The following is a 25,561-nucleotide window of genomic DNA, read 5'->3' as shown; positions in this document are numbered from 1 at the left end:
GGGACAATATGTCAAAAGCATATCTATAGATTTATCACAGCACCTGTATTATTTCTTGATGCTGAAACAAAATAACCAACAGAAGCAACTTAAGATAGGAGGTGTTTATTCTGGCTCACAGTTTGAGAAGCTAGTCCATCACCATTGGGAAGGTATGGTGGCAGGGGCTTGAAGCAGCTGGTTACATTGTAACCATTTTGCTCTTGAAACAGCTGGTTACATTGTAACATCTCTCTCTTTTGAAGCAGCTGGTTACTTGTAACCATCTCTCTCTTTTGAAGCAGCTGGTTACATTGTAACCATCTCTCTCTTGAAGCAGCTGGTTACACTGTCTACAGGTAGAAGCAGAGAGATGTTTTGGGGTTTGTTTTCTCCTCATGCAGCCCAGGACCCTGGCTCATGGGATAGTGTCACCCACATTCCTACCTTGGATAAACCTTTCTAGAAACATACTTGTAGACATGCCCAGAGATGCGGTCTATGGTGATTCTAAACTCATCAAGTTAACAATTTAGATTAGCAAACACGGCACCCGGGTTCCACAGACATCAGTTGCTGCTATTATCCTTACTAGCTACTAAGAAGGGCTTCTGCTCTTGAATCTTTCATCCATGAGACTGTTTCAAGAGCCAAGTCTCTCATCTCTGCTGCAAAACAGTGGTTTCTACCACCCACCTGGAAAGAACAATCTTTGGATATGAATAACAGTTCTCTGTGTCCACACAGAGAGAGCAAGCGAGCTCCAGTCTGTGTTGATTCAGACTGCAGAAAAGGCCAGCCTAAATTACAGTCAGAGCCGAAGAGAATCTTATTTTACCTCCCTTCTATACTGGGTCTTATCAGAGAATTCTGCACACCGACTTCAGGCCCAGATTAATGAATGCACAAAACACACTCGCAATTAGCAACACCCATTTGTGTGCCAACAATTCACACGTGAAAGTCAACATCCAATGATGACGTGTTTAATTTACACAGCAAATTACCCTTAAACACAATTTCTGCAGCACGTTGCTCCCATGGGCTGCCTGCTTAGGTAACCATGGATTTGCTTAGCAATTTTTTTCTTTGAACAGGGGCTGAGGGGAATCCTTTAAGGTACTCTGGGAATAACCTTTGTATATGAATGTGTTAAATGTGTGTAAGAATGTGTGTGTGTGTGTGTGTGTGTGTGTGTGTGTGTGTGTGTGTATGTATGTGTGTGTATGTAGGTTAGAGGCCAACACCTGTCTATTCAGTTATTCTCCGTCTACTTTTTGAAACAGGGTCTTTCACTGAGCCTGAACTACTGATTTGGCTAGGCTGGGAACAGTCAGGACCCTCTTGTCTCCATCCCTACTTCCTGTTCCCAGGCATGAGGGTTACAGACGCTCTTTTGTGGGTGTTGGGGATCCAAGCTCAGGTCCATACCTGCCTTAGAATCACTTTAGTGACTGAACTATCTTCTGAGTCACGGAACTAACTTTTGACCTGTATAGAACTTTGTATTTGGGGTGTGGAGGCCTCTTCCCAAGCGATGTACACACAGACATGTTCCAACCCTATAGTCAGGTTCTACAGCTGGAAGGCCAAGGACATTTCCCAGAATGAGAAGGTCCAAAAGTGTGGTATTCTGTCTTCTGGTGATGCTTCCCAAGGGTGTTGCTTGGGGCCGCAGCACCTGCCCAAGACACCCTGAGGGTGTGTAAAATGTAAACATCCCTCACCTCCTTGTGGATACGTCAGAATCTTATTCCATAAATATCGCGGCTTCAGAATTATGTGGTCATCAGCCTCACTTCTAGATTCTGCCATATTGTGTGCTAATAGAGGCACAGAACATGGGGCTGGAGAGATGATTCTGTCATTAAGAGCACTTCCTGCTCTTTCAGAAGACCTGGGCTTGATTCTCAGCACCCTCATGGTGGATGACAACCATCTGTAACTCCAGTTCCAGGGCATCTGACACACTCTTTTGGTCTCCTTGGGCACTTCACATACATGTTGTACATATGAACATGTAGGCAAAACATTTATACACATAAAAAAATAAATCTAAAAAAACACAGCATGACTATGCCATAATTTAAATGCAAAAGATTTGGTTTGATTTATAGTCTTGTATGTTATGCATTAAAAAACATTCTAAGGCAGGGTCTCTAGACTTCACCAGACTGCCAACAAGGCCATGTTACTAAAAACTGTAAGGCCAACCACACAAGCAGGAGTGAGAAGGTTGTTACTGGGGGTATCTCGTGACCAGAGGGTTTAAAGGGATGGAAATCCAACCTCCCCACCCAGAGGCCAGGAAGGCAGCTATTTCATGATTGCTATGGTTTGCATAAGAGGTGTCCTCACTTAAAATGCTCATCTATCGGAAGTTTGACCTCTGGCCGGCAGTGCTATTTTGGAAGGCTCTAGAAACTCCAGGAGGTGAAACAGAGGTGGTGCAAGTAGTCTCTGGAGATGGGTCCTTTAGGGTCTCATGCCCCTGCTTTCTTCCTGTTTTGCTCTAGGCTTCCTGTTTTCATGGAAGTGAAAAAGGGCCCCTGGCCACATGCTCCCCCCACCATGATGGTGAGCCTCCTAGTTAGCCAAGTAGCACAGAACCAAGTTGCCAGCAGAGGGACCTTCTGAAACTGCCAGCCCAAATAGACCCCTTTCCCTTAAGTTTTTCTGTTAGATGGTTTGGTTACAGTGAAAGAAAAGTAATGAATGGGAACAGTGACAGCCTCCCCCTCCCCCGTGGCTTGCCATCACAGAAATGTAGCATGTCCCCCAAAAGGGCCATGTCCTGGGTGGGTCAGGGATTCCTCTGGGAGGAGGTGCAAGGTGGGTTCTGCATCCAGATGCTTCTCACTGCTCAGGATCTGCTGGAATCACTTTATCAATTTCTGCAGAGTTTAGTGATGCAGAAATCAACACTCCAGCTCACCAGGAACTGATAGACAGATAACTGTTTACCCTTCAACTGCGTCTTGAGCAAATGCAGTGGTAATCTCCTCTGCTTGGTGTCCTGGTTAGGTTTTATTGTCAACTTGATGCAGACAAGAAGTCCCACGGAAAGAGAGGATCTCAACAGAGGGATTTCCAGGGCATTCTCAGACCAGATCGACCAGTGGTCAGGTCTGTGGGGGAACTGCCCTGACTGTTGATTAATTGACGTGGGAAGGCCTAGCCCACTGTGAGTGGTGCCATCCCCAGGCAGGTAGCCTTGAGTTATATAAGAAAGCAGGCTGACCAGGAGTTGAGGACTAAACCAGCAAGTTACACTCTTCCACTCCCTCTGCTTCAGTTCCTGCCTCCAGGCTCCTGCCTGAGTGTGTGCCTGGACTTCCCTCAGTGATGGGTGTGACCTGGAAGTGGAAGCTGAAATAAACCCATTACTCCTCCAGACTGCTTTTGGTCAGGAGCATATCATCGCAGAAACAGAGATAAATGGATAGAGTTGGTCTCCTGGAGAGCACAAGCCTGAATTAGGGGTACACAACCAATTATTCTTCAAACCCGGGACACTCCAACTTTAACTATTCCTCTGTCTGAGTTGTTTTTGCATTGCTGCCAGAATGCCTGAAAGAAACAAGAGAGGAAAGATTTGCTTTGGCTCCCAGGGTTCAGTTTTCTGAAACCCTGGGTCCTCTCTTGACCTCATGTGCTGGGGCAGAAAATCATGATGGCAGGAATGTGTGGTAGAGGTTGTTCTTTGCTTCTTTGTGAGTGGGGAACAGAGAGAGGGAGGCACACTGGAAGACACCAGTGTGACATACATATATATCCCCAAGGACACCTCAGTGATTTACTTCCACTAACTTGGCCTCCTACCTTTTGCTACCTGCCAATAATGCTATCTTATTATGAATCCTTCAAGGGATGAATCCACTCATTAGGACCAAACCTTCATGATCTCATTGTCTCTGGAAACACCATCACAGTCACACCCAGAAGAGTGCTTCCCAATCTCTTAAACATGTCTTATTTTTTTACGCTATTTATTTGTGTATTATACGTGTGTGCATGTTCCAAGGCATGCAAGGGGGTGTCAGAGGACAGTTGGAGGAGGGGGGTTCCCTTCTTTCCACCATGAGGGTCCTAAGGATGAAATTTGGGTTAGTAGACTTGGCAGCAACACCCGAGCCCACAGAGTCAACCCAATGGTCCTCCTTGGGCATGTTTAAATCTGATCAAGTCAGCTAGCAAACTTGACCTCACATCTTCCCTTTATTTTCTTTATATTTTTGGGTCCCTCTTTCTTTTGTACTCCATCCTTCTTGCAGCCCTATTATGTACCACATATCTGACGTTGCTCTGCCAGTGAACAAATAAAATATTTGTACTGTCAGGAAGAGAAAACAGCTTCCAGCAGGGAGAGAGACAATAAAATAAATAATGAAGTGAAATATGGAGTGTGATTAGAAGTGGGGAGGTAGGGGATTATTATGGGTACTGGCTTTTTAATTGGAGTAATAAAGATGTTCTAAAATGGACCGTGGTTATGGCTGCACAACTTGTTAAATAGACTAGAAATGATTGATTTGTGTGCATAGGTAAGTGGCATGTGAATTATGCCTCAATAAGGAGACTGTGGAACCACAGATGTATGAAGTATGCTATAGGATGGTAACTGCTGGGCATGACACTCCAGAGTGACAGGGATGAAAGTAGCCATGGATTGATGGACTGGGTGCTTATGTCTTCCCAGTTCACACATGGAAGCCTCAGCCCTCAGTGTGAGACTGTGAGATGCTTAGGATTGGGCAAGTCCAAGAGAGTGGGGCCCCCAGGGTCTTATAGGAAGATGAAGGACTGCCCCCCCCCCTGCCCTGAGTGAGAAGGTACCAACTGCAAGCCAGGCAGAGAGTCCTCACGAGAAGCTGAGTATCTGACCTTGGATTTTCCAGCCTCAAGGACTGTGAGAAATAAATGACTCTCCCTCTCCCTAATCCCTGCCTCTGTGTAAGCATGCGTGAGGGCATCCCTGCCTCTGTGTGGACATACGTGTGTGAAGGTATTCCTGTCTCCGTGTATATCCACATGTGTGAGGGTATCCCTGCCTCCGTGTATGCACACGTGTGTGAGGGTATCCCTGACTTTGTGTGGACATACGTGTGGGAGGCTATTCCTGTCTCTGTGTATTCACATGTGTGTGAGGGTATCCCTGCCTCCATGTATGCACACGTGTGTGAGGACATCCCTGCCTCCGTGTGTACATACGTGTGTGAGGCTATCCCTGACTTTGTATGGACATACGTGTGTGAGGCTATCCCTGCCTCCATGTATGCACACGTGTGTAAGGGCATCCCTGACTTTGTATGGACATATGTGTGTGAGGCTATCCCTGCCTCCATGTATGAACATATGTGTGAGGGTATCCCTGCCTCTGTGTATTCACACATGTGCGAGGGCACCCTTGAAGGCCAGAAGAGGTGATCAAATTCCTGGAGCTGCAGTTACAGGTAGATGTGAGCCTCCCAACATGTGTGCTAGGAACCAAATTAGAATCTTCTGCAAGAACAGTAAGTGCCTGTTGACAGAGGTTTCTGTCCTGCTCAGTCCCGCTGCCATTCAGTCCCAGAGAAACACACAGAGGTCTACATTAATTATAAACTAGTTGGCCTATTAGCTCAGGCTTTTTATTAACTAACTCTTACATCTTAAATTAGCCCACAATTCTTGTCTGTGTTAGCCACATCTTGGTACCTTTTATCAGTGAAACTTTCTCATCTTGCTTCCTCTGGGTCTGGGTGACGACTGCAGACTTAGCCTTTTCTTTTCCCAGAATTCTCCTATTCTGGTCGCCCTGCCTATACTTCCTGCCTGGCTACTGTGCTTTATTAAACCAATACAAGAGACAAATCTTTGCAGGGTACAAGACCATTGTCTCACAGTAAGTGCCCTTAACCGTTATGCCATCTCTCCAGCCCTGAAGACCCACCCTGTGTACTCTACTGGTTTGTTTTAATAGCCTGAAGTAAGACAAGGGGTCCTTAAAGAATTTTGTTTCATAGTGGTGAGAAAGAAAGGCACGAAGAGATGTTTTGGCTGGGGGAACAGTCAGTGCAAAGGTCCTGAGGATAGCAGTCCTGACAGCAGTTCTGAGGTCTTTGGTTTATCCTGTGGGTCAGAGAGGAACTAGTGGAATGTTCTGAACAGAACAGAGAGCTAATCTGACATGCGTGCTCAACAGATGCTGTTGTAGACATCAACAATGGGCACTGTTTAGAAAACATGCATATTGCCTGAAGCAGGCAGGGTGCCAAGCCCCGAGACGGGCATCTGTGTGTTCCCATATCAGAACCATGCCCTGCATCAGCTGAGATTATTTCTTCCATCCAATCAAAAAAGAAATTGAGGCTCAGGGCAGATGAGGAATGGATTTCTCCTGCAGTAATGACAGATCTGGGAGATTTACCAGGCCTCCTTTCTCTAGAGCCCTCGCCTTTCCATTTTCACAAGTACTGTTTTGCACACACAGCAAGCACACAATAAAAGTGCACTGGCCAGGTCAGCATGGGCACCTGTGGCATGAAAGACTGGCATGTCACTTTTTGGACGCAGAGAGGCTAAGTGCCAAGAGCACCAGGCTGATGAGATGGCATCCACTTACTGAGCTCAGCGATGCTGCCCACACGTGTGGCCAGCAGGGACTGTTCAATGGTCCTCAGCTCTGACTGGCTGAACATGGGTAGCTCTCCTGGCTTGCTGGGCCGCTGTGGGTCTCGGTGCAGGTTCAGGCTCTCTGGTAAGCTCAGCACACCTGTGGTGGGGAGACACAGAGAATAAATTGTTACTTTTCAATTCACCAAAGGAGAGGAACCAAATCCCCAAAGGTTAGAAACCGAGAGGGGAAACACATGCTCTGGACTTCCAATGCCTTTTGACACAGGATAGCATATAGAGCTCAGGCTAGCCCCAAACTTGTTAGCCAGGAATGCCTCTGGCTTCTGAGTGCTGGGATTACAGGTGTGACAACCACTTCCAGTTTATTTGTTGCTGGGGATAAAACCCTGGGCCCCACCCATGCTAGGCACACAGAAACCAACTGAGCTGCAACCTCAGTCCAGGACCACTTTTAGACATGGATCTTGAGTTTAACAAACATGTGAGCATTTGTCTGGACACTCCATTTCCAAAAGCCATGAAACAGAATTGTTCCCCGGCCTGGCAATGAATCTGTCCACTGAGAGCTGCTTTATCTGAACCCAGAGATCCTCATCCTCTCTCCCAGAGACAGCCAAGCATTTTGGGGCTGGGGGCAGTCCCTGCTAGTGGTGGCCCCTGAGGAATTCCTTCATTGGTTCAGTAGATGTAACTGTTGTGGACAGGCTGTGATCTCTAAGGCAAGGCTTTGAGATTTCTCTGTAGAGATGCATATGGGAGCGGGGTTTGGGGGAGGGAGTCCCTAGGACTTCTGTACCTGGTACAATGAATGCCTACAGAAGTCCTCAGAATGCAACACTCTTCTCTCCCACTCTGCTCTGTAAACCTTCAGTGATGACCTAACATATAGCTATGTGGCTGACCCAGAGGCATTTACCTATCCCTAGCCACCTCAGGAAAGACAGTGTGTTGCTGCTTCTTGAATTTCAAGGCTGATTAATTGACTTACTTTGATCAAGGCCATTGTTAACAGATGGGGTAGAATCAGCCCTGAAAAGTGCTTGTGACATTGAACCTTGCTATTTTGAGCTCTGCCTTTATCATGAGCAAAACATGCCCAGGCTTGCCGGCTCATCTAAGGAAGATGAGAGAAATATACACAGTGTTAGCCAAATAGAGAGGAGGGGGGGAGAGAAGAGAGAAAGAGGGAAGAGAAGAGAGGAGAGAGAGAGAGAGAGAGAGAGAGAGAGAGAGAGGAGAGAGAAGAGAGAGGAGAGAAAGAGAGAGGAGGGGAGAGAGAGAGAAGAGAGAGGAGGGGAGAGGAGATAGGAGAGAGAAAGAGGAGGGGGAGAGAGAGGAGAGAGGAGGGAGAGAACAGAGAGGAGAGAGAGAGAGGGAGAGGAAGGGAGAGGAAGGGAGAGGAAGGGAGAGGGAGAAGGGGGAGAACATTGATGCTCACAAAACAACCTGGGGACAATAAGGCAAGATGGACGTACAAGTGCCCAATGATGGAAATCAGCTGGCAGAGGGAGAGGGAGCCGAGTGTGAAGCCAGTCGCTCAACTTCACTCCTCATCCTGCTCAAATCACAGATCTCAGCAGCCCCACCCTTACCCTGCCACTCATTATGCTGGCTGAGACTAGGGAGAAGGCGGCCAGAATAAACATTGTTTTGAATGAATGATAACAGTGGCTAAAGGATACAAATGCCCATTCGATTTTAATATCCGTATAGTCCGGAAATGATAAATTCCCATTAAAGACTGTTTCCAACTGCTTATTTGTCAAACACTTTGTAGCTCTGAAGAATGCACTCTGTATCACAGCCCAGAGCACAGCAATACGCTTTTCATGTTTGCCTTCGGAAATCTTCCACAGAAAACTGCCTGCCCTTATTGTGTGATGTAGCCTGTTTTTGTTTTTCCCATCTCTTCTGTGCATTATCAACAATAAGAAAAACAGCTGATGGCTGTAGCCCACCACAGCCTGGCAGGCAGACCAACCCAGCCTCACTATTCACCAGATCTTTCCGTTTTCAGGGAAGACCAGACCTTCAGAGGGATGCCCACCTATGCAAGGGACCCTTCTGCCTCTCTCACATCCTCCTATTGGACCCAGGCAGTGATGTGCTAAGTCTTCTTCTTCCTCCCTCTCTCACATTACCTGTGAAGTCAGAGAGCAGCCAAGCAGCTGTTGCCATGACAATCTTGGGTCTACCCCTCACTGAGGTCCCTGATGTCTCTGTGACTCTAGCTCAGAGACTTCCTACTCCTCTTGAAAAGGTCACAACAAATGATACCAGAAAATCAAGACTCACGTTAAGAACTGAGGTAAGTTTCACAGACTCCTCACTTGCAAGGGATTAAGGGCAGGATCAGGGGGCATAAAGAGCCAAGAGTGAGGTCCTGAACACGAGGGAAGAGGGACAAGGGAGTATCACACAATTCCTCAGGCATTCCTAGGGACTCGATCCCGTGGTTGTCATCCCTGGCTGTGCATTAGCCCACATCTGCAGCCCACACGATGTTCCACAGGGATCCACAGGCACAGGACAAGGAAACTTGAGTCTGCAACCCTGAGCCTCACCCTAGCCTGATGCTTACTGTGTGTAAGGACTGGTCACAGAACCTCTCTGGACCTCAGTGTCCAGAAGTGGGAAGGTGGGGCCAAGCACTGGCTTCTCCTTTTCCCTGAGGCTTCAGGGGAGGGTGGAGAAATGTGATCTTGTAGGCTATCTTTCACGTGCTGAGAAGAAAGGTCCTCCACACGTGGCCCTGAGATGAAATCAGCATACAACACCCTGCCTCGGGGTTTCTTCATATTTCATCGTGCAGATGAACAATGTCCCTTCCTGTCCCTTTAGAGAGTTATGAAATTCAAATGTGGAAATGTCATTTATTCAAAAGTGCTTTAAGAACTAGATGATAGAGATTTATAAAATGTATAATTGATCTATTATGCCAAGATTTTATATTAGGCTTTTCTTTTTGAGAACTCCATATAGGGTGTCTTAGTTAGGGTTTTATTGTTCTGAAGAGACACCATGACCATGGCAACTCTTTTTTGTTGTTGTTGATTTTGAGGGTTTCTCTGTGTAACAGTCTTGGCTGTTTGGCTCTCCTGGTCCTTGCTTTGTAGACCAAGCTGGCCTCGAACTCACTGAGATCTGCCTGCCTCTGCCTCCCAAGTGCTAGGATTAAAGGTGTGTATCACCACCACCCAGCAACCATGGCAACTCTTATAAAGGAAAACATCTAATTGGGGCTGTGCTACAGTTTAGAGGTTTAGTCAGTTATTGTCATGAGAGGAAGCACTGAGGTATGCAGGCAGACATGGAGCTGGAGAAGGAGCCAAGAATTCTACATCCAGATAGGATTGGCAGGCATCAGGAAGAGAAAGCGAGAGCCATTGGGCCTGGCTTTAGCTTCTGAAACCTCAAAGTCCAATCCCAGTGACACATTTCCTCCAACAAGGCCACACCTCCTTATTAGACCACTCTGTACGAGCCTACAGGGGGCATTTTCATGAAAATCACCACATAAGACTTTATACATGAACTGAAATAATTATCTTTTTCTAATGTAAGAGAGTAGGTGGATATGAAGGTCAGAGCATCATAGTTCTGTGTCTGATACAATCCTGTTGTTGCAGCTGAAGAGAGAATGGCGTGGTGATTAAGTCCCAAGTTTAAAACTGAAGTTTGGAAGCAGGTGGGGGAGATGGCTCAGCCAGTCAAGTCTTTGCTATACTCATGAAGAACTGAAAAGATCACATAAAAGCCAGATGTAGCAGCATGTATCTGCAACCCTGGCCTTGGAGGGAGGTGGGACAGAGACAGGCCCACAGAGCTGAGTTCCCTCTCAACATGGGGAAAACTTCTCCCATGTCCAGGCAGTTTCCTTGGCTGCAGAGAGCAGCTAACGATGGTTGCTGTGGGCTGACTGTGATGATTTAACATAATAAGATACTGAGAACCTCTGGCCTCCAGTCTGAGACCTCATCGATATTCTGCCCTACCAAGCATGAAGTCTCATCTGTTTACTCTCTGGATTCAGTCTTGAGAGTCATCTTTCCAAAGTCTTGTGTGACCAGAGAAAGAGAATCTTTTGGTCTGGTCACTCAGAACGTAAACAAGCGTTGTTCTGCGTGGGATCTTGGATGCAACGTGTCCAGCACCTCATCTGTCATGGAGGCTATCAGTCTCTCTGCCTGCTTCCATTTTGAGGTCACAGCACAGCCCTGTGACAAACAGAGTGCCTCGCCTTCCTCTATTTTATCACTAGTCGTGGGTCAAGGATGTATTTCCCCACAAGGAGAAGACCGTGTTAGCTATCCTCCATCCCCCAACCTCAGCCACTCACCCTCAGGAATGACACTGGTGATGGGGTGATGATGGAGGAGGAGACCAAGCATACTGAGTACCAACTCAGTTAGACACTGTGCCCAGCACTTTCTATGTTTAGATTAAAATGTATTTGAATTCTCGCAGCTATACTAGATTAGCAAACTCTCTCCTCTCCTCTCCTCTCCTCTCCTCTCCTCTCCTCTCCTCTCCTCTCCTCTCCTCTCCTCTTCTCTCCTCTTTAGGCACCATAAGATGACAGTATAGAACTCTCTGGATTCCTACGACCTTCCTTTGAACCATAGCAATAATACTCAACATGCTTTTCATTTTTAGCACTTATGGTGGCTTGATACTCTATGACTACATTGGTATTTTCTTTGAGTAGCCAATAGCTATGCCATTGCAACAGAAGAAGCCAGAACCAGGAGATGCATGTACCATGCAGGGGGTCGGCATGACTCCATAGGTCTGGTGGTCTGGGCACAGGCTTGGGCTCTGTCTCATCTGCCTCTGGCTGCCAAAGAGAGTTGACTGTACAGACCCTGATGCCAGCCTGAACTCCATCTTCCACTTTGCCACCTTCCATGGAGGCTGCTAGGCTCAGCTTGGTTTCTCCCTCTGCAGTGTTTGGATAGTCTGCCTCGTGGCTGGCAGAGAGGCAGGAATGAGATAATAGAGAGAGCCTGGCACAGAGAATGGAGTCAATAAATGTTTGCTAATAAAGTAAGTAAATGAAGTTCTTTGGAGCTAAAGATTTAGGAAAGCCAATAACCCAGTCACTGCCAGAAGGCTCTCTTTTACTGTGAATTTATGAAGGAAAAAAAAGAAATACCAGAACTTTTTGTTCCCCCTACATCACCAGCTTGGAGCTCCTGGGTTTTTTGTTTGTTTGTTTGTTTTTGTTTTTAAGACTTGGCAGCAGGAAGAAGATTTAGGGCTGGCCTCATGAACCCATAGTCTATGAGAAGCAGACCCTTCCCCTGGTAGTGTGAGCACAGTTCGTAGCTCACATTTTGCCCAGGAATGGATTTCCTTCTCAGAGATCTTTCTTAAAAATGTTGGACCCAGGGCCCTTAAGAATGAGAGTGGAGGAAACCTAAATGAAGAGTCTTTCTAGAAATGTGGGTATGGTGTCAGCGAGGCTAGTAAGGAAGGGTGTGGTGACCTTCTGAACAGGCTCAGCTGGGATATCTTAGAAACAGAGCGGAGCACACATCCCTTGGGGTCCTGTGCAGTATCCCTGAGGCAAGCCCAAGGCCGCCTCACAGCTTCACAGGCTGCCTAGGGACTCCACTGAGCAGTTCAAAGAGCATGAGTTCCATGTTCTGGAGGCCAGTTTGGCCCATGACACTGATGCATTTAGTTAGCCTCCCCTTAAGTACAGGCTTCCTTGGGAATACTACAGAATAATGGAGAACATTCTAGCATAACCCTCACAGGGCCACTGGAAGATTAAATGAGTGAAATACAGCTTGCTCTCTATAAATAGCACAATAATGGCAGCTGTTATTATCATTATAATTGTGGTTGGAGGACAGTCCAGGAGGAAACAAAGGCTCAGAGGCAGGTGCTCTGCACGTGGGGGAAGCGCCTGGAGCCGAGGGTGCAGAGGGAGCAAGCAGATGACAGCCAGAGGTGGCTAGCAGACAGCCAGAGGTGGCAAGCAGACAGCCAGATGTGGATCTGGAGGACTTTGGTCACTGGCCACATTCTAAACCTTCACCTCCATGGTGCTATGCTTTTTTTTTTTTTGTTCACAGCCCAATTCCTAGAAACCGTGGTCTGACATTGGATTTCTATTGCTTTCTCCCCACCTCCATCTCTACTTACATTGGTCTAGCAAGTTCAAGGTTATTGTTCTGAGCCTGACTCCCGATGCCACACACATGCAGGCCCTGCTTTTGCAGGAGATTTCAGTCCAGACAGCCAGCAAGACATTGAGAAGCTTAGCAGAGACTGCTCCGAGCAGAGACAGAGAGGCCGGACAGGTAGGATGGAGTCACAAGCAGGAAGTGGCCCAAGGTGACCCCCACAAGCTGTCCTTCCCTCTCACCAAGATGGGACTTTCTCCAACTGGGCTTAGTTTACAGTGGCTGCTATGTCGTTCTGGATACTTTGTATAAGAGACCAGGTACAGAGACAATGGTATGTCAGTGTGGCTCTAACACAGATGACATAATGAGAATACTAACTGCAGGAGCAAGAAGCCAAAGGTTAAAAACTCAGTTCTGATGTGGGATTCCCCTCTGTACGCTGTGAATACATTTTATTACCATTGGTTAGTAAAAAAGTTGCTTTGGCCTATGACAGGGTAGGATTGAGCTAGGCAGAGAAAACTAAACTGAATGCATGGAGAAAGAAGGCAAGTCAGGCAGATACCGTGTAGGTGCCAAAGGAAAAAGACGCTAGAACCTTACCGATGGGTCACAGCCTCATGGAGATACACAAATTAATAGAAATGGGCTAATTGAAGATGTAAGAGCTAGATAGGGATACACCTAAGCTATTGGCCAAACAATGTAGTAATTAATATAGTTTCTGTGTGATTATTCAGGTCTGGGTGGCCAGGAAATGTGTAAGTAGTCTCCTACATAGTTCATTCATGCATTAGGTCAACATTAGCTGAGTACCTGTTAGGTGCCAGGCAATGCTCTAGGTGCTTGGGATTTGGTAGCAAAGTACTGGAGATTTTTGATATTTTAGTATTTATGTTCTAAATGGATGCTCCAATATATGATTAAATTATGCAGGCAATAGTCAGTAAGTGTTACTTAGGAAATGGCAGAAAAAGAGGAAGGGGTAAAGAAGCCGCCTAGGCAGAGGCTTGAAATCTGTACCTATCAGACATCTCGGTGGAGAGCAGAGGCAACAGAGGGACCAAAGGGTGATGGTCACTGATGGACTTGTTAGGGAAAGGAACAGAGTAACTTGGGAGAAGTAACTGGCAATGAAGCACTGAGGATGGATTGGATGAAGCCTCATGGGGGACTCCAAAGTGTTGGGAGCAGTGAGACCCCAGATCCTGAATTTCTTGTAATCCCCTGATCTGAGTGCCTACAGCTGCTCTGAGCACGAGACCTTCAGGAGTTCCTGATGGCAGGAGAGTGGTTTCTGGTGGGTTTAGCTGGGGCATGGCTATCTCTATATAATCTGCCCCTGAACACAATAAAGGGGGCATTCTTGGGGAATTCAAGGATGACCCGTGTCGCTGTCTCTCTGTCTGTGTGTGTCTGTGTATTTTAACCTCCAGCCCTTTTGCCCAAAGCTCGCGAGCTGGGTGCCAGCGCACAGAGCGCAGACACGGGGCCGCGGTGCGCGGCACTAAAGTCTTTGGTTCTAACCCTGAACAAGGCAGGAACCACTAGAGAATCCTGAGTGGAGAAGGATGGAGCTGCCAGCAAGCTCAGAGCAATGCAATAGCCGTACTGTTCTCCGTCTCTCCGCTGTCTAGGACTCGAATGCTGCCTGTGGGCTCCTTTAGCTCAGCAGATGTCTTAAACTTGACCTCTTTGGTTTCTCTAGGCTCTCAACACATATCTTAAGAGAGATCTCAAGATATTGTCTTCTATTTTCACCTTCACAGTTCAACCAGCCCCTGGATTTGACTGAGAGGGACCCCTGGCATGATCCTTGTGCCCTCAGGATTTTCTAATGACCTTCATCTTCGAATGAGTTTCCCTTTCCCTCCCAAGATGCTGAGATAAAGGGGTTAGTCACAAGTTGGCATCCTTTTTCTTAGATGTCCCTTTACCTTTTTGCTCCCACTTAAAACACCTAGACTGTTTTCAAAACAATGACCATAAAGTTGCACATAGCCATCTGAAAAACCTAAACAGAAAAGCATAGACAGACCCTCTTTCTTTCCCTGTGCTTACCCCATTCTCCCAAGTGAGTTTATTACTAGTTTCTGATGTAAGATCTTTCTGTCCATACTCACCCACCCACCCACTTACTCTTCAACATTTATTAAACCCCAAAAATGTACGAGCTCTCTAGGGGATGGAGGTCTGATGGTTCTTGCCCTCACAGAGCACAGAATCTAGCCAGAGGGACTAGCATCCACCTAAGGAACCCACAAAACACCATGCAAGTACAAGTCTGCAAAACGCCACGAAAAGTCCATGTGTGTGTGTGAACCATGTGAACCAATGTGAAAACTAGAAGGTAGTATCTAATTTAATTTAATTTCATATACTTTTAAGTAAAAGAATGCTATCTGTAGTCATTAGTATCTGTTTCCCTAAACCAATCTTCCTGATTCTAAATCAGTCTCCACAGCTTTCTTATTTTAAATAGAAAGTCATATTCTCACTGATAGAGAAGTTCCTCACATAGTAAGTGTCGTAGGAGGCTGCCTGTTCATTCTCGGCCTTCCAGAGTCCCAAAATAACTACACAGAAACTATATTACTTACAATTCTGTTTGGCCAATAGCTTATGCTTATTTCACCTCATTTTTTATCTCTTAAATTAACCCACTTCTTTTATTTTTTTATTCTACCACAAGGCTCACAGCTAGCAGCTTGTGTCTTTCTCCTCTGGCGGCTCCATGGCTTCTCCTCACTCTGCCTTCTTTCTCCCAGCATTCATTTTGGTTTTCCTGCACCTACCTCTCTTCTGCCCTGTGCTGTCCCAAGACAGCTTCTGAATACAATGGTATTCACAGCCTACAGAGGAGACTCCCACATCCATCAAGAAATCACACCTTTGCTGACATGTGTCCTGCACAAGCCCTTCTCAGTTTCCCATCTGTCCTTGTAGTGTGTTTATAGTATCCAACCAGGAGTGTTTCCATTCAACTTAACACGTTCAGTCTTTTTCTCTATAGGTTTAGGGCTGTGTTTAGAAAGTGCTTCCTCTATAGTGAGATGAATCAGTGGTCAAGACACTGGCAAGGTGAGCAAAAAGGATGTTCAGATCACCAGAATCCATGTAAACGCTGAGTAGGTATGGGGGCCTTCCAGCCTTGGAAGACAGAGATGGGATTCCAGAAGCAAGCTGGCTAGGGAGACTAGTCATGTTGGTGAGCTCTGGTTTTGATGCATGGAGAGACCGTGCTTCAAAGAATAAGCGGCAGAGTGTCTGAGGAAGAGTTCCAGCATCAACCTCGGGCCTCTTTATGCATTACACAGACGTGTACACATAAACCCTGAGACATACGTACACACATGAACATAAGAAAAAGAGTTTCCCTTAGGCAAGATTACTAAAACTCAAGCATGTTTCCGATGGCAGTTTCACTTCCGCTATCAATATTAAAACTGTGATCTATTTAATAGATCTATATCTATTAAAAATATGGAAATCATATTTTTAATTTTTCCAAAGTACCCAGTCAAATGTGTCCCAATCTACTGGATACGCTACCAAGTAACCAATCAGCTGTGCTGCTCTCTACTGGATAAGCCGCCTTTGACCCAGTGATTTATATCCACTCTCTCAACCACTGTATTTCCAGGTACAATTGAATTCACGTCCATATTTTCTACTTTATCCTATTGATCTCATCTTTTTCCCAGTATGGGAAATAAATTGCTTCATTATCGAAGCTTCATAAACGCTTTAAAATCAGAGAAGACTAGTCTTGATCTAATCGTTCTTTTTTTAACTTTTTTTTTTTAAAATGATACTTAGAGCCTATTTTTATCTCATTCTCTCCGATATTCATTTTAATTCTGAATTAGATCTCTGTGTGCCATTCAGAGTGAAGGTGATTGCATGGGAAAGGGAAGTCAATGGTGGGGCTGTGTGAAGGCCCAAGTCCCTTTAAGACCATGTTTGAATACACATTATGCTTCCTGAAACACATTTAGCTGCCACCTTTTGCTGTTCCCAACTTTCTGGTTTTACCATTCCTCATAGGGACTGGCTTCACAGGCACAAGCGGAATTCATGAATGAGTCCTGGGTGGAATTCTTTGTAGAGAAGAAAAGATCAGCATCGAGGAAAGGTGTTAAAGCCACATTAACACCCTCCTGGGTATCTGTTGCAGAAATTAAAGGGAACTGAAAAAAAAAAACAAAACAAAATGGAGGGTTTCACACCTGTTGCCAGCAGCATTTGATGCCAAGGACAAACACTCACAAATCTGTGTCCTCCAGGGATAGATAGAAACCATTTCCAGGTAAAAGCGAGGATCCCGCTAGAGGGGAGGCTGCCGTGCCTGGCTGGCTTCCAGTGGGGGATTTCTTTCCAATAGAGCTTCCACATAGCAAGAGGATTATTTATATGCATCATGAAGCCCCTTAGGGTCTGCAAGATCCCGAGTCACCCACAAAAGATTAAATCACATACACCCCAGCTTCAGCGCTAAGTATATTTAATTGTATTCTATGTCTTCAAAGCCTGATTGTTTTTTAATTAAACAGCTCGATGATAGATTTATTACTTATTTGATAAGATATAGTAGAGAACTATCCACTGAAATGTTTTTTTAAATTTATTTATTATGTATACAATATTCTGTCTGTATGTATGCCTGCAGGCCAGAAGAGGACATCGGACCTCATTACCGATGGTTGTGAGCCACCATGTGGTTGCTGGGAATTGAACTCAGGACCTTTGAAAGAGCAGGCGATGCTTTTAACCGCTGAGCCATCTCTCCAGCCCCCTAACCACTGAAATGTTAATAAATGGAAATAGCCTATGGTTGACGACACAGAGTGACAGAAGTGTGTGCGTGTGCGTGTGTGTGCGTGTGCGTACGTGTGCGTGTGCGTGAGTATGTGCGTGCGTGTGTGTGTGTGTGTGTGGGCGTGTGCGTGCTTGTGCATGTGTGTGTGCGTGTGTGTGCGTGTGCGTACGTGTGCGTGTGCGTGAGTGTGTGCGTGTGTGTGTGTGTGTGTGTGTGTGGGCGTGTGCGTGCTTGTGCATGTGTGTGTGCGTGTGTGTGCACGAGAGTTGACTGTATCCCTCTGTTAACATAGTACAAATACTAATAGCACATAAAATCACAAGTCTGCCATTTGCAGCAGCGCATGTGTATAAAGATATAAATAACTACTCGGCCTTTCACAATCCATCAAAAACACAAAGATTACTAAATTGGCTTTTAAAAACATTAGAATCCCATTAGGGCAAGTTCAGCTGCTGACTATAGAGCCAGAAACCAGCCACAAGAGGACTTTAAATTCTCGCTTTGTGACTGCTGATAAAAGTTAAAGGTACCATGCTTCCAACCAGGTTATGGGGCCTGCTGGTCGGTGGGTGGGGGTGGGGCAAGCACTAACCTTTGCTGGGGAAAAGAGGCCCTATTCCACTAGACACGTAGAAGGATGCTTCTGGGGGCCATGTCCAGTTGAGGGAGTTATCAAAGCACAGCATTCCTTGAGGAAGCTCGGACGCAGCTCCGTGGTTCCCAGCTCCCCACATGAGCCAGAGTCAGAGACTGATGTACAGAGATCACCTGTGTCGTTGCCTCTATATGGTGGCTCCAAAACACATATCCGCCAAACCCCCAAAACCTGTGAGTGGGACCATATTACATGGGCTTGGAGTCCTTTCTCAGCCTGGTGGCAGAACAGCAAAGGGAGACCAGGACACATCGACTGTTCTAGCTTCATTTCTGTGATTGTGATAAGACACCCCACCAATGCAACTTTAAGAAAGAAAGTGTGCCAGGTGGTGGTGGCGCACGCCGTTAATCCCAGCACTCGGGAGGCAGAGGCAAATGGATCTCTGTGAGTTGGAGGCCAGCTTGGTCTACAGAGCGAGTTCCAGGACAGGCTTCAAAGCTACACAGAGAAACCCTGTCTCGAAAAACTAAAATAAATAGAGACAGAGGGTGGGGGAAAAGGAAGAAAGGAAAGGATGGAGGGAGGGATGGAAGAAAGGAGGAAGGAAGGGTTTATTCAGTTCACATGCCAGGCTATAGGCCATTATGACAGGGAAGCCAAGGCAGGAACTTGGAGCTGCTGGTCACATCCACGGTATGAGCAGAAGGAGATGAATGTATGCAAGCTCAGAGTACCCAGCCTTCCCTCTGAGTTTACCAATCTAAGACTTAGAACCAGGGAAATGTGCTGCCCCAAATGGGCAGGTCTTTTCATCTCCACTAACACAGTGGAGACAATTCCACACAGACACACCCACAGGCCAACCTGATCTAGACACTCGCTCTTTGGGACTCTCCTCCCGGCGACTCTAAACTGTCAAGTTGACAATTAAACCATTACACTGATACACAGAGACAGCCTTGTGAGGAGGGGAAAAGGGATTGGAGTGGGTATCTAAAGGTCAAAGGGCAGCTGACAAAACTCGGGAGAGAAGATGCCAATCCTTCCCGGCAGCCTCCACAGTAACCAAAGCCGTGGATGCCTCATCTCGGGCTTCCAGCTTCCAGAATACAAGAAAACGCACAACTGTGCTTAGAATTGATTGTTTCTGCGGCAAGAGCTGAGTTCTCTCTGGGTGTTAAACATATCTGACTGCTCTGAGCCAAGAGCCCATGACCTTCCTCTCCTTCAACAACAACCTTCAGTGGCTCCCTATTGCCTAGGGATGAGATGGAAACTCTCTACCCAGGGCTCAAAGGCCTCTGTGGCCTCTGCCTGATCCAGCTGTCCAAACAAATTCCGTCCTACTCACAAGCCCACAAAGCCACTGATGTCCCCGAATGTCTCTGCTCACATTACTTTTCTTGACTCTAAGCTGTTCCCTCAGTTTTCTCCAGGAAGACATAGCCTACTTTTCTGGGTGTAACACTACATTGTTTCCCAGGGCAAGCTGACCCAGACTCCCCGAAGTGCCCCCAATTCTCCATTTTACACAGCAGGATTTGTGCAAATGACATTTGGGTGAAGACAGAAGATAATAGTACTCATGAAAAATAGGAGTTAAGATCTTTGTGACAATTTCTCCGAGCCAGGCACTATTCACGTCGTGAATTATTCTAATCCTCATGCCTCTAAGTAGTTCGCTTGATAATCATCGTACAGATGATAAAAAAAGGGGGCCCAGAGAGGTTAGGTTTCTTTCCAAAGGTCACACATCTGGGGTTACAGTAGGGGTTGGGAATTAATCCATTTAACTTCAGAGTTTGCACTGCTCAGAGAGAAAGGCAGGGGCTGAGCTGGGAAGGACATAGAGGCATGTCTGAGATCAGTGAAAAGCCAGAAGCAGAGAAATGACTTTGGTCCAGAGTGCACAGAACCAGGCTGCTGTTAGCAGCACAAGAGAAGATAACAGCCTAGGCCAGGGAAGGGCTGTGACAAAGTTGGGCCTGTGTGGTGGCTGCACCAGAGGCACCTAAGAGTTCCAAATAAGCCAGAGGGCCTCAGTAGAGTAGAGGCCTGGTTGCACAGTCCTGTCCAGCGAGGTGACTTCTGTAGCAGGTGGGGCAGAAGACACACAGAGTCTTTGGAGACCCACCAAAGCTACACAGCTAACACAGGTCAGGGCTGGTCTTGGACTGACTCTGAATTCCAGATCAGGGGCTCTGAGCTTCATAACTGGAAGTCACAGATAGGTTAGGCTTGAGGTCAAGCTGGTGATGTGTAAGAACCATTCCCCTAGAAGCCTGGAGTATTGGACAGGATGGCTATGGGTGCAGGGAGCACCAGCCAGGTAAGCAGGAAGTGAGAGGAGGATGTCTGGGAGTAGCAGGGGTGTGCACTAATCTGCAGAGGTGCTTATCTTGTCCCCACTCCCAGCCATCATTAGCAGAGACAGGTCTCAGTGGCGACAGGCTCACAGTGCCCCCTCACAGTGCCCCCTCCCACCCCGCCACACCTGAAGGATGGTTAACCCTAGGGATCCAGGGGCTGGTTAGAGGAACATGCTTTCTACCTGAGCTTTGCAAGCAGGTGATTGCGCACACAAACACACAGCCCCTGTGCCTATACACACACATACAAGCCCAGTTGCCTATGCATTTGCTGTTGGCGTGTGTGCTCAGCTATCTTCTGGTACAAAGCACCACACCACAGAGAAAAACGATCCACTCCTCTCCCTGAGGGAAGTTTCTCAACAGATGTGATTATGCATCTTCAGAGTTTGTGTCTGTTATTTAGAAGCAGCGAGTCATGAAATCACAGGCCCCAAAAGCTGGGAAACCACAGATATTATGAAGTACGGCTGCCGGAGTCAGCTGCTGGCATCTCCAAACACCACACATGCCATGGCGGTCCTTTATCAGAGTTGATGCTTTTTCGTCGTGATCCAGAGAGGGTAGGGAACTTCCCTCAGGTCACACAGTGTCGGACAATGGAAACTTGCTTCCATTGGGGGCTGACATATCAAGCTAAAGGAATCAGAATGTGGGGTTGTGTTCCAATCTTTATGGCCAGCGGAGTAATGTTCTCCAACGATGTTTACCATATACTCACCAGAATCTATGGCTGTGAATGGGGGTTTCAAAGTGGCAGGTTGAGCCCCTCTCTCGGTCCAAAGGGACCTGGTGCAGTGAACACCTTGCTCTTAGCTCACTGAGGTCCATTTGGGCTTCCTACCTCCACAGCATGAAAACTGGGTCATTCTGCCGGGAGGTCTGTGTGGTGGTCATGGAGACTCCGCATTCATGTTAGATTGAGCCACACAAGAGGATTCTTGGGTGCTGGGCCTGGTGGGACCATCCTTAAGTGGGCATCACTAGCCTTCCTGGAGGCCTGGTCAGCAGCTGCATTGATTTACACAGTAGGACATGGGCACACAGGGGATCAATACCTTAAGATGTGTACAAGCCGCAAATGGGAAAGGTTTTCCCACAGTTCAAGAAGTATGCAGCCTGGCGGTGGTGGCGCACGCCTTTGATCCCAGCACTTGGGAGGCAGAGGCAGGCGGATCTCTGTGAGTTCGAGACCAGCCTGGTCTACAAGAGCTAGTTCCAGGACAGGCTCCAAAAACCACAGAGAAACCCTGTCTCGAAAAACCAAAAAAAAAAAAAAGAAGAAAAAAAAAAGAAGTAAGCATATAGAGAGCCTCTAGGAGGGGACTGTGGGTTTGGATTATGACATCCCTGTTGTCCCTCTGACCCCTCTGACCCCTACCAGAGATGATGGGATGGTTGTGCCCAGTTCTAGTCATACTATAGTCTACATCTCACAGGGGCTGTCACCTCCTAAGGTTTCCGGTAGCTGGGCCTGGCAAGCCCAGCTATGACCTCCAGAGCAAGTTTGGGCTAGTCTCTGATTCAAAGCTGGTCTGCTTGTGTAGTGTGTAAGTGTGGGAACACTGGTGTGGTTGCGCCAGGAAGGTAGGATCTGGCTCCCCACAGGCTGAATCCTTAGAGGAAGCAATGGCTGATTCAGAATGAATCATCTCCAATCACACTATGGCACTGAGCCAACTGAGGAAGGCCCGCCCCCTTCCCACTGCCTCTTCTCAGATACCAGAAGAGAGAGGGCTTCATTGGTGAGGACACCTGGTGACATGGGGGAGCCTCGGACTACACAGGTCCAGAGAGGCTGGCTGCTTTGGGATCTGGGAGTCCCTTCTATAATGGGATGGTGACCACCAGCCTATTCCCTGTCTGCAGGTCCCAGATTACGGACAACATCACTGTGCCTCTGTAGTCACCTAACAGGAGCTGGAGTGAAAAGGCCTGTTTGGCAGGTTCTGAAGGGCCTGTGACACCACATTCCATGCTCTGAATAAGAATGAGCCCCATAGGTACATTGCCTCTACCCAAGGACATATCCCACCCCACGTTCGTGCAACTAACACAAATTAAATGTGCTCTCTCTCTCTCTCTCTCTCTCTCACACACACACACACACACACACACACACACACACACACACATACACACAACTGGAAGTAGTAGGGGGACTTGGGACAAAAGGATTTGGTAGGAGGAAGAAAGGCATAAGAGAAGATGATGGGAGAAAGACTTTGGTCAAAGAACACTACACACACACACACACACACAAATATGAAGTTGTAAGGAACAAGCAAATTAATGATTCGCAAAACCTAGAGTGATCCTCAAGGCCCTGCTCCAAGAGAGGCTGGGCTTCCCAGAAAGTGTTCAGCAGGAAGGGAAGGTGCTGCCTGGGGACAGTTCAAGCTCTGGGAGGTGTCAGGGCAGGAGGTGGGTCTTTGGATAAAGCCCAGCTCCCTGAGACAGAGCAGGGTGAAGGTGGATTGGCCCTCAGGTACCTGGAGAACACTGTGATGAATTCTTGATTCCTGGCACCTGACAGCTGGGGCCACCTTGCTTCCTGGACACACCCTGCACGGTCATGAGCAACCTGTGCCCTAGCTTATTTACAAAGCACTCCTACCTTTTGCCAGCCCTGGGCTCCTTGCTCTTCATTCCCCACCAGGCTCCTGACAGCAGAGAGCCTGTTATAGCCCATCTTCTTGTATGAGTGTGGAGAGACTGGGCATGGGTAGGATTCATTTGTAGGCCTGGATCTGGGCTGCTTGTTGCTCTCTGAGACTCCCACTGCCTGCTCTAACTAGGACCCAGAGTTCAATTCTCTTGTTTGGGTCCTTCTCTAACCATGTGGTTCTAGCAAGGCATTCTTCCTCTCTGAATTCCTATGACTGCAGAGCAAGGGGGGTAACACCTCTTACAGTAGGTGTGTTATGGGGTCTGAGGTATCCTCACAATGTAGCAGCTTCTTAAAGCTTCCCCAAACCCCATGGCTATCTGCTGAGATAAATACACGGTGGCCCCCAACTGTCAGGGGGTTGGGAGGGCAGTGGCAAGAGGATCGGGACTTAAGAGTCTGGGCTACAGATGGGATTTGATGCTAGCTGGGGTTACTTGAGACCCTCCCACAATCCCCAACTACATGTCTTTTGTTTCTAGAAGCTCAGATGACCAAAGACCAAAGAGGACAGAAGTCCAGGGGGGCAGCTGTTCAGAGAGGGTCTATCTGCACCTTTCTGGCTCTAGGCAGATCTCATCTGTGTGTGCAGAGAACCATCCAGTCTTTATCTTCTAATAGCATCCTCTGTGTGTGTGTGTGTGTAGCTGTGTCCAGAGACCACTTTTAGGATTCTTGCCATGATGGGTTAGGGCCTATCTCTTCTTAACCACTTGTACCTGCAGGGATCCTATTTCCAGAGGAGATTCCATGCTAAGGCACTTGGGACTTCAGTATAGGAATTCTGGAAGGGGGCATGTTCAAAGCATCGTACTTCAGAAGAGGTAGCGAATGTAAGAGATGCTTGGGTCATTTTCCTTCTGCACCACAGAGCAGCCTGAGGCCGAGACAGTACCAGTACTTTGGGAGTGCTCAGTTGATACATACCAGCTCAGATAGCTTGGGGAAAATGCTATTAGCCAGCGCTGTTAGGTACCCATCTTCATGTCAGGGGCTGATTTTGCCCAGAGAAATGCTTTGCCCAAGGAACACCTCCATGGCTCACAACAAAGTGGCCACTACAGCTTCCCTTGTGGGGACAGTGAAGGGAGAGAGCAAGGGCTTGGCTTTGAACAGCTCCTGTATTTCTGGCCTTGTTTGCCATGCTCCTCCAAGAGCCCCCAAGACAGCTTCTCTGCTGTGGCTTGGCCCTAGGGAGGCCCACGTGAGTGTTTCTGGCCTGTCTACTGTCACTCTGATGCTAACAGCTGCACAAGAAAATATCTCCTGAGCTCAGGTTCTGCTGTATTTATTAGTATGAGGTGCCTTCACAGCCCTTGGTGCCAGAGGGCATAAGTTTACCTCCAGGGAAGGCGAGTGCTGCCCAGGGGCACAAAGCCAATAAACAGTCAGAGAACTCAGCTTGAGGATTTCCTCCTTTGCCTGACTCTGCAAAGGGCTAACTTTAACAGGCATGCTACTTTCTTTGGTTGTATTGAGTTTGGCTGGACCTCCGGAGGGACAAGCCTCCTACAAGCTCTTACCTCTTTCTATGAGGGATGAAAGAAGGGGCTAGGAGCGAAGGCAGAGAGAAACACAAGCAGGTACCAGAAGCCTGGGTGGGAGGGGTCAGGCTTGGCTGGTCAGAGTGTAGCCCTTGCTTTCTGGTGCTAAAAGGGAAAATGTTGGCTTTAGAGCCAGGGAAAGCCACAGGCACACCCTGCTGTGTTCTGTGCCAGCCCGGCAGGTCCTCAGGCAAGAGAGCGGCTGGCATTTCTCCAAGGACCTTTCCCGTATTTGCTGCAGGAGAAGGCAGCTAGTACCTGGCAGGGGCATCTCTCCATTTTTTTTTTAGATAGAATAACTGGTATATGGTCAATAAATTGTCATCATTAGGTGTCAGTGGGTGGAGATGACAGTGGTTGTGACGGGGATGAGAGATCTCTCCATATTCTGCACCTAAATTGTCGTGAGCTTCAGCATGGCTTTCTGTCTCCTGAGACATCCGCATCTTCTAGCCCTCCCGTCAAAGTCTGTGCATCTCAGGAGGCCACCCCAGGCATCAGCCCAGTTCCTGCATGACAAGCCAATAGCCTATCAACTGCACTCGGCATATCACACTGCATTGTGGGAGGGGCAAGGCTGTGCTTCCTCAGCCTTGCGGGGGGCCAGCCCTGGAGCAAAGAAAATGCCTGGCTGACATTCACCGAGAAGTGAAAAGAACTGGATGGATGTTTAGAGAGAGGCGACCCATGTTCTGGTGCCACTCTGTTTTCTGTTTAGGAACCTCGGGTTGGGTCTCAGACTTGATGAGGAAACCCGAGGTGCTGAGGCACATGGCTAAGGAGTTAATCTGGCTGATAAAAGAACAAGGAATTAGCGCAGGAGTGT

The 25,561-nt window shown here is 47.4% G+C and overlaps 1 protein-coding gene across 3 annotated transcripts in view; it reads right to left on the bottom strand.

Moving 5' to 3' along the window:
• Abtb3 (ankyrin repeat and BTB domain containing 3) overlaps positions 1–25,561 on the bottom strand; it is a 243,736-nt gene that overhangs the window by 94,727 nt on the left and 123,448 nt on the right. For all 3 annotated transcript variants that reach the window (XM_075954315.1, XM_075954317.1, XM_075954316.1), the window contains exon 2: positions 6,584–6,733. In XM_075954315.1, the coding sequence (XP_075810430.1) occupies positions 6,584–6,733 (150 nt within the window). The remainder of the gene's footprint in view (positions 1–6,583; positions 6,734–25,561) is intronic.

This window comes from Microtus pennsylvanicus, chromosome 20, assembly GCF_037038515.1.
Source record: "Microtus pennsylvanicus isolate mMicPen1 chromosome 20, mMicPen1.hap1, whole genome shotgun sequence".
Classification (NCBI taxonomy): Eukaryota; Metazoa; Chordata; class Mammalia; order Rodentia; family Cricetidae; genus Microtus; species Microtus pennsylvanicus.
Note: the sequence above shows the minus strand (reverse complement) of the source record. Positions and strands in the feature narration are given on the sequence as shown.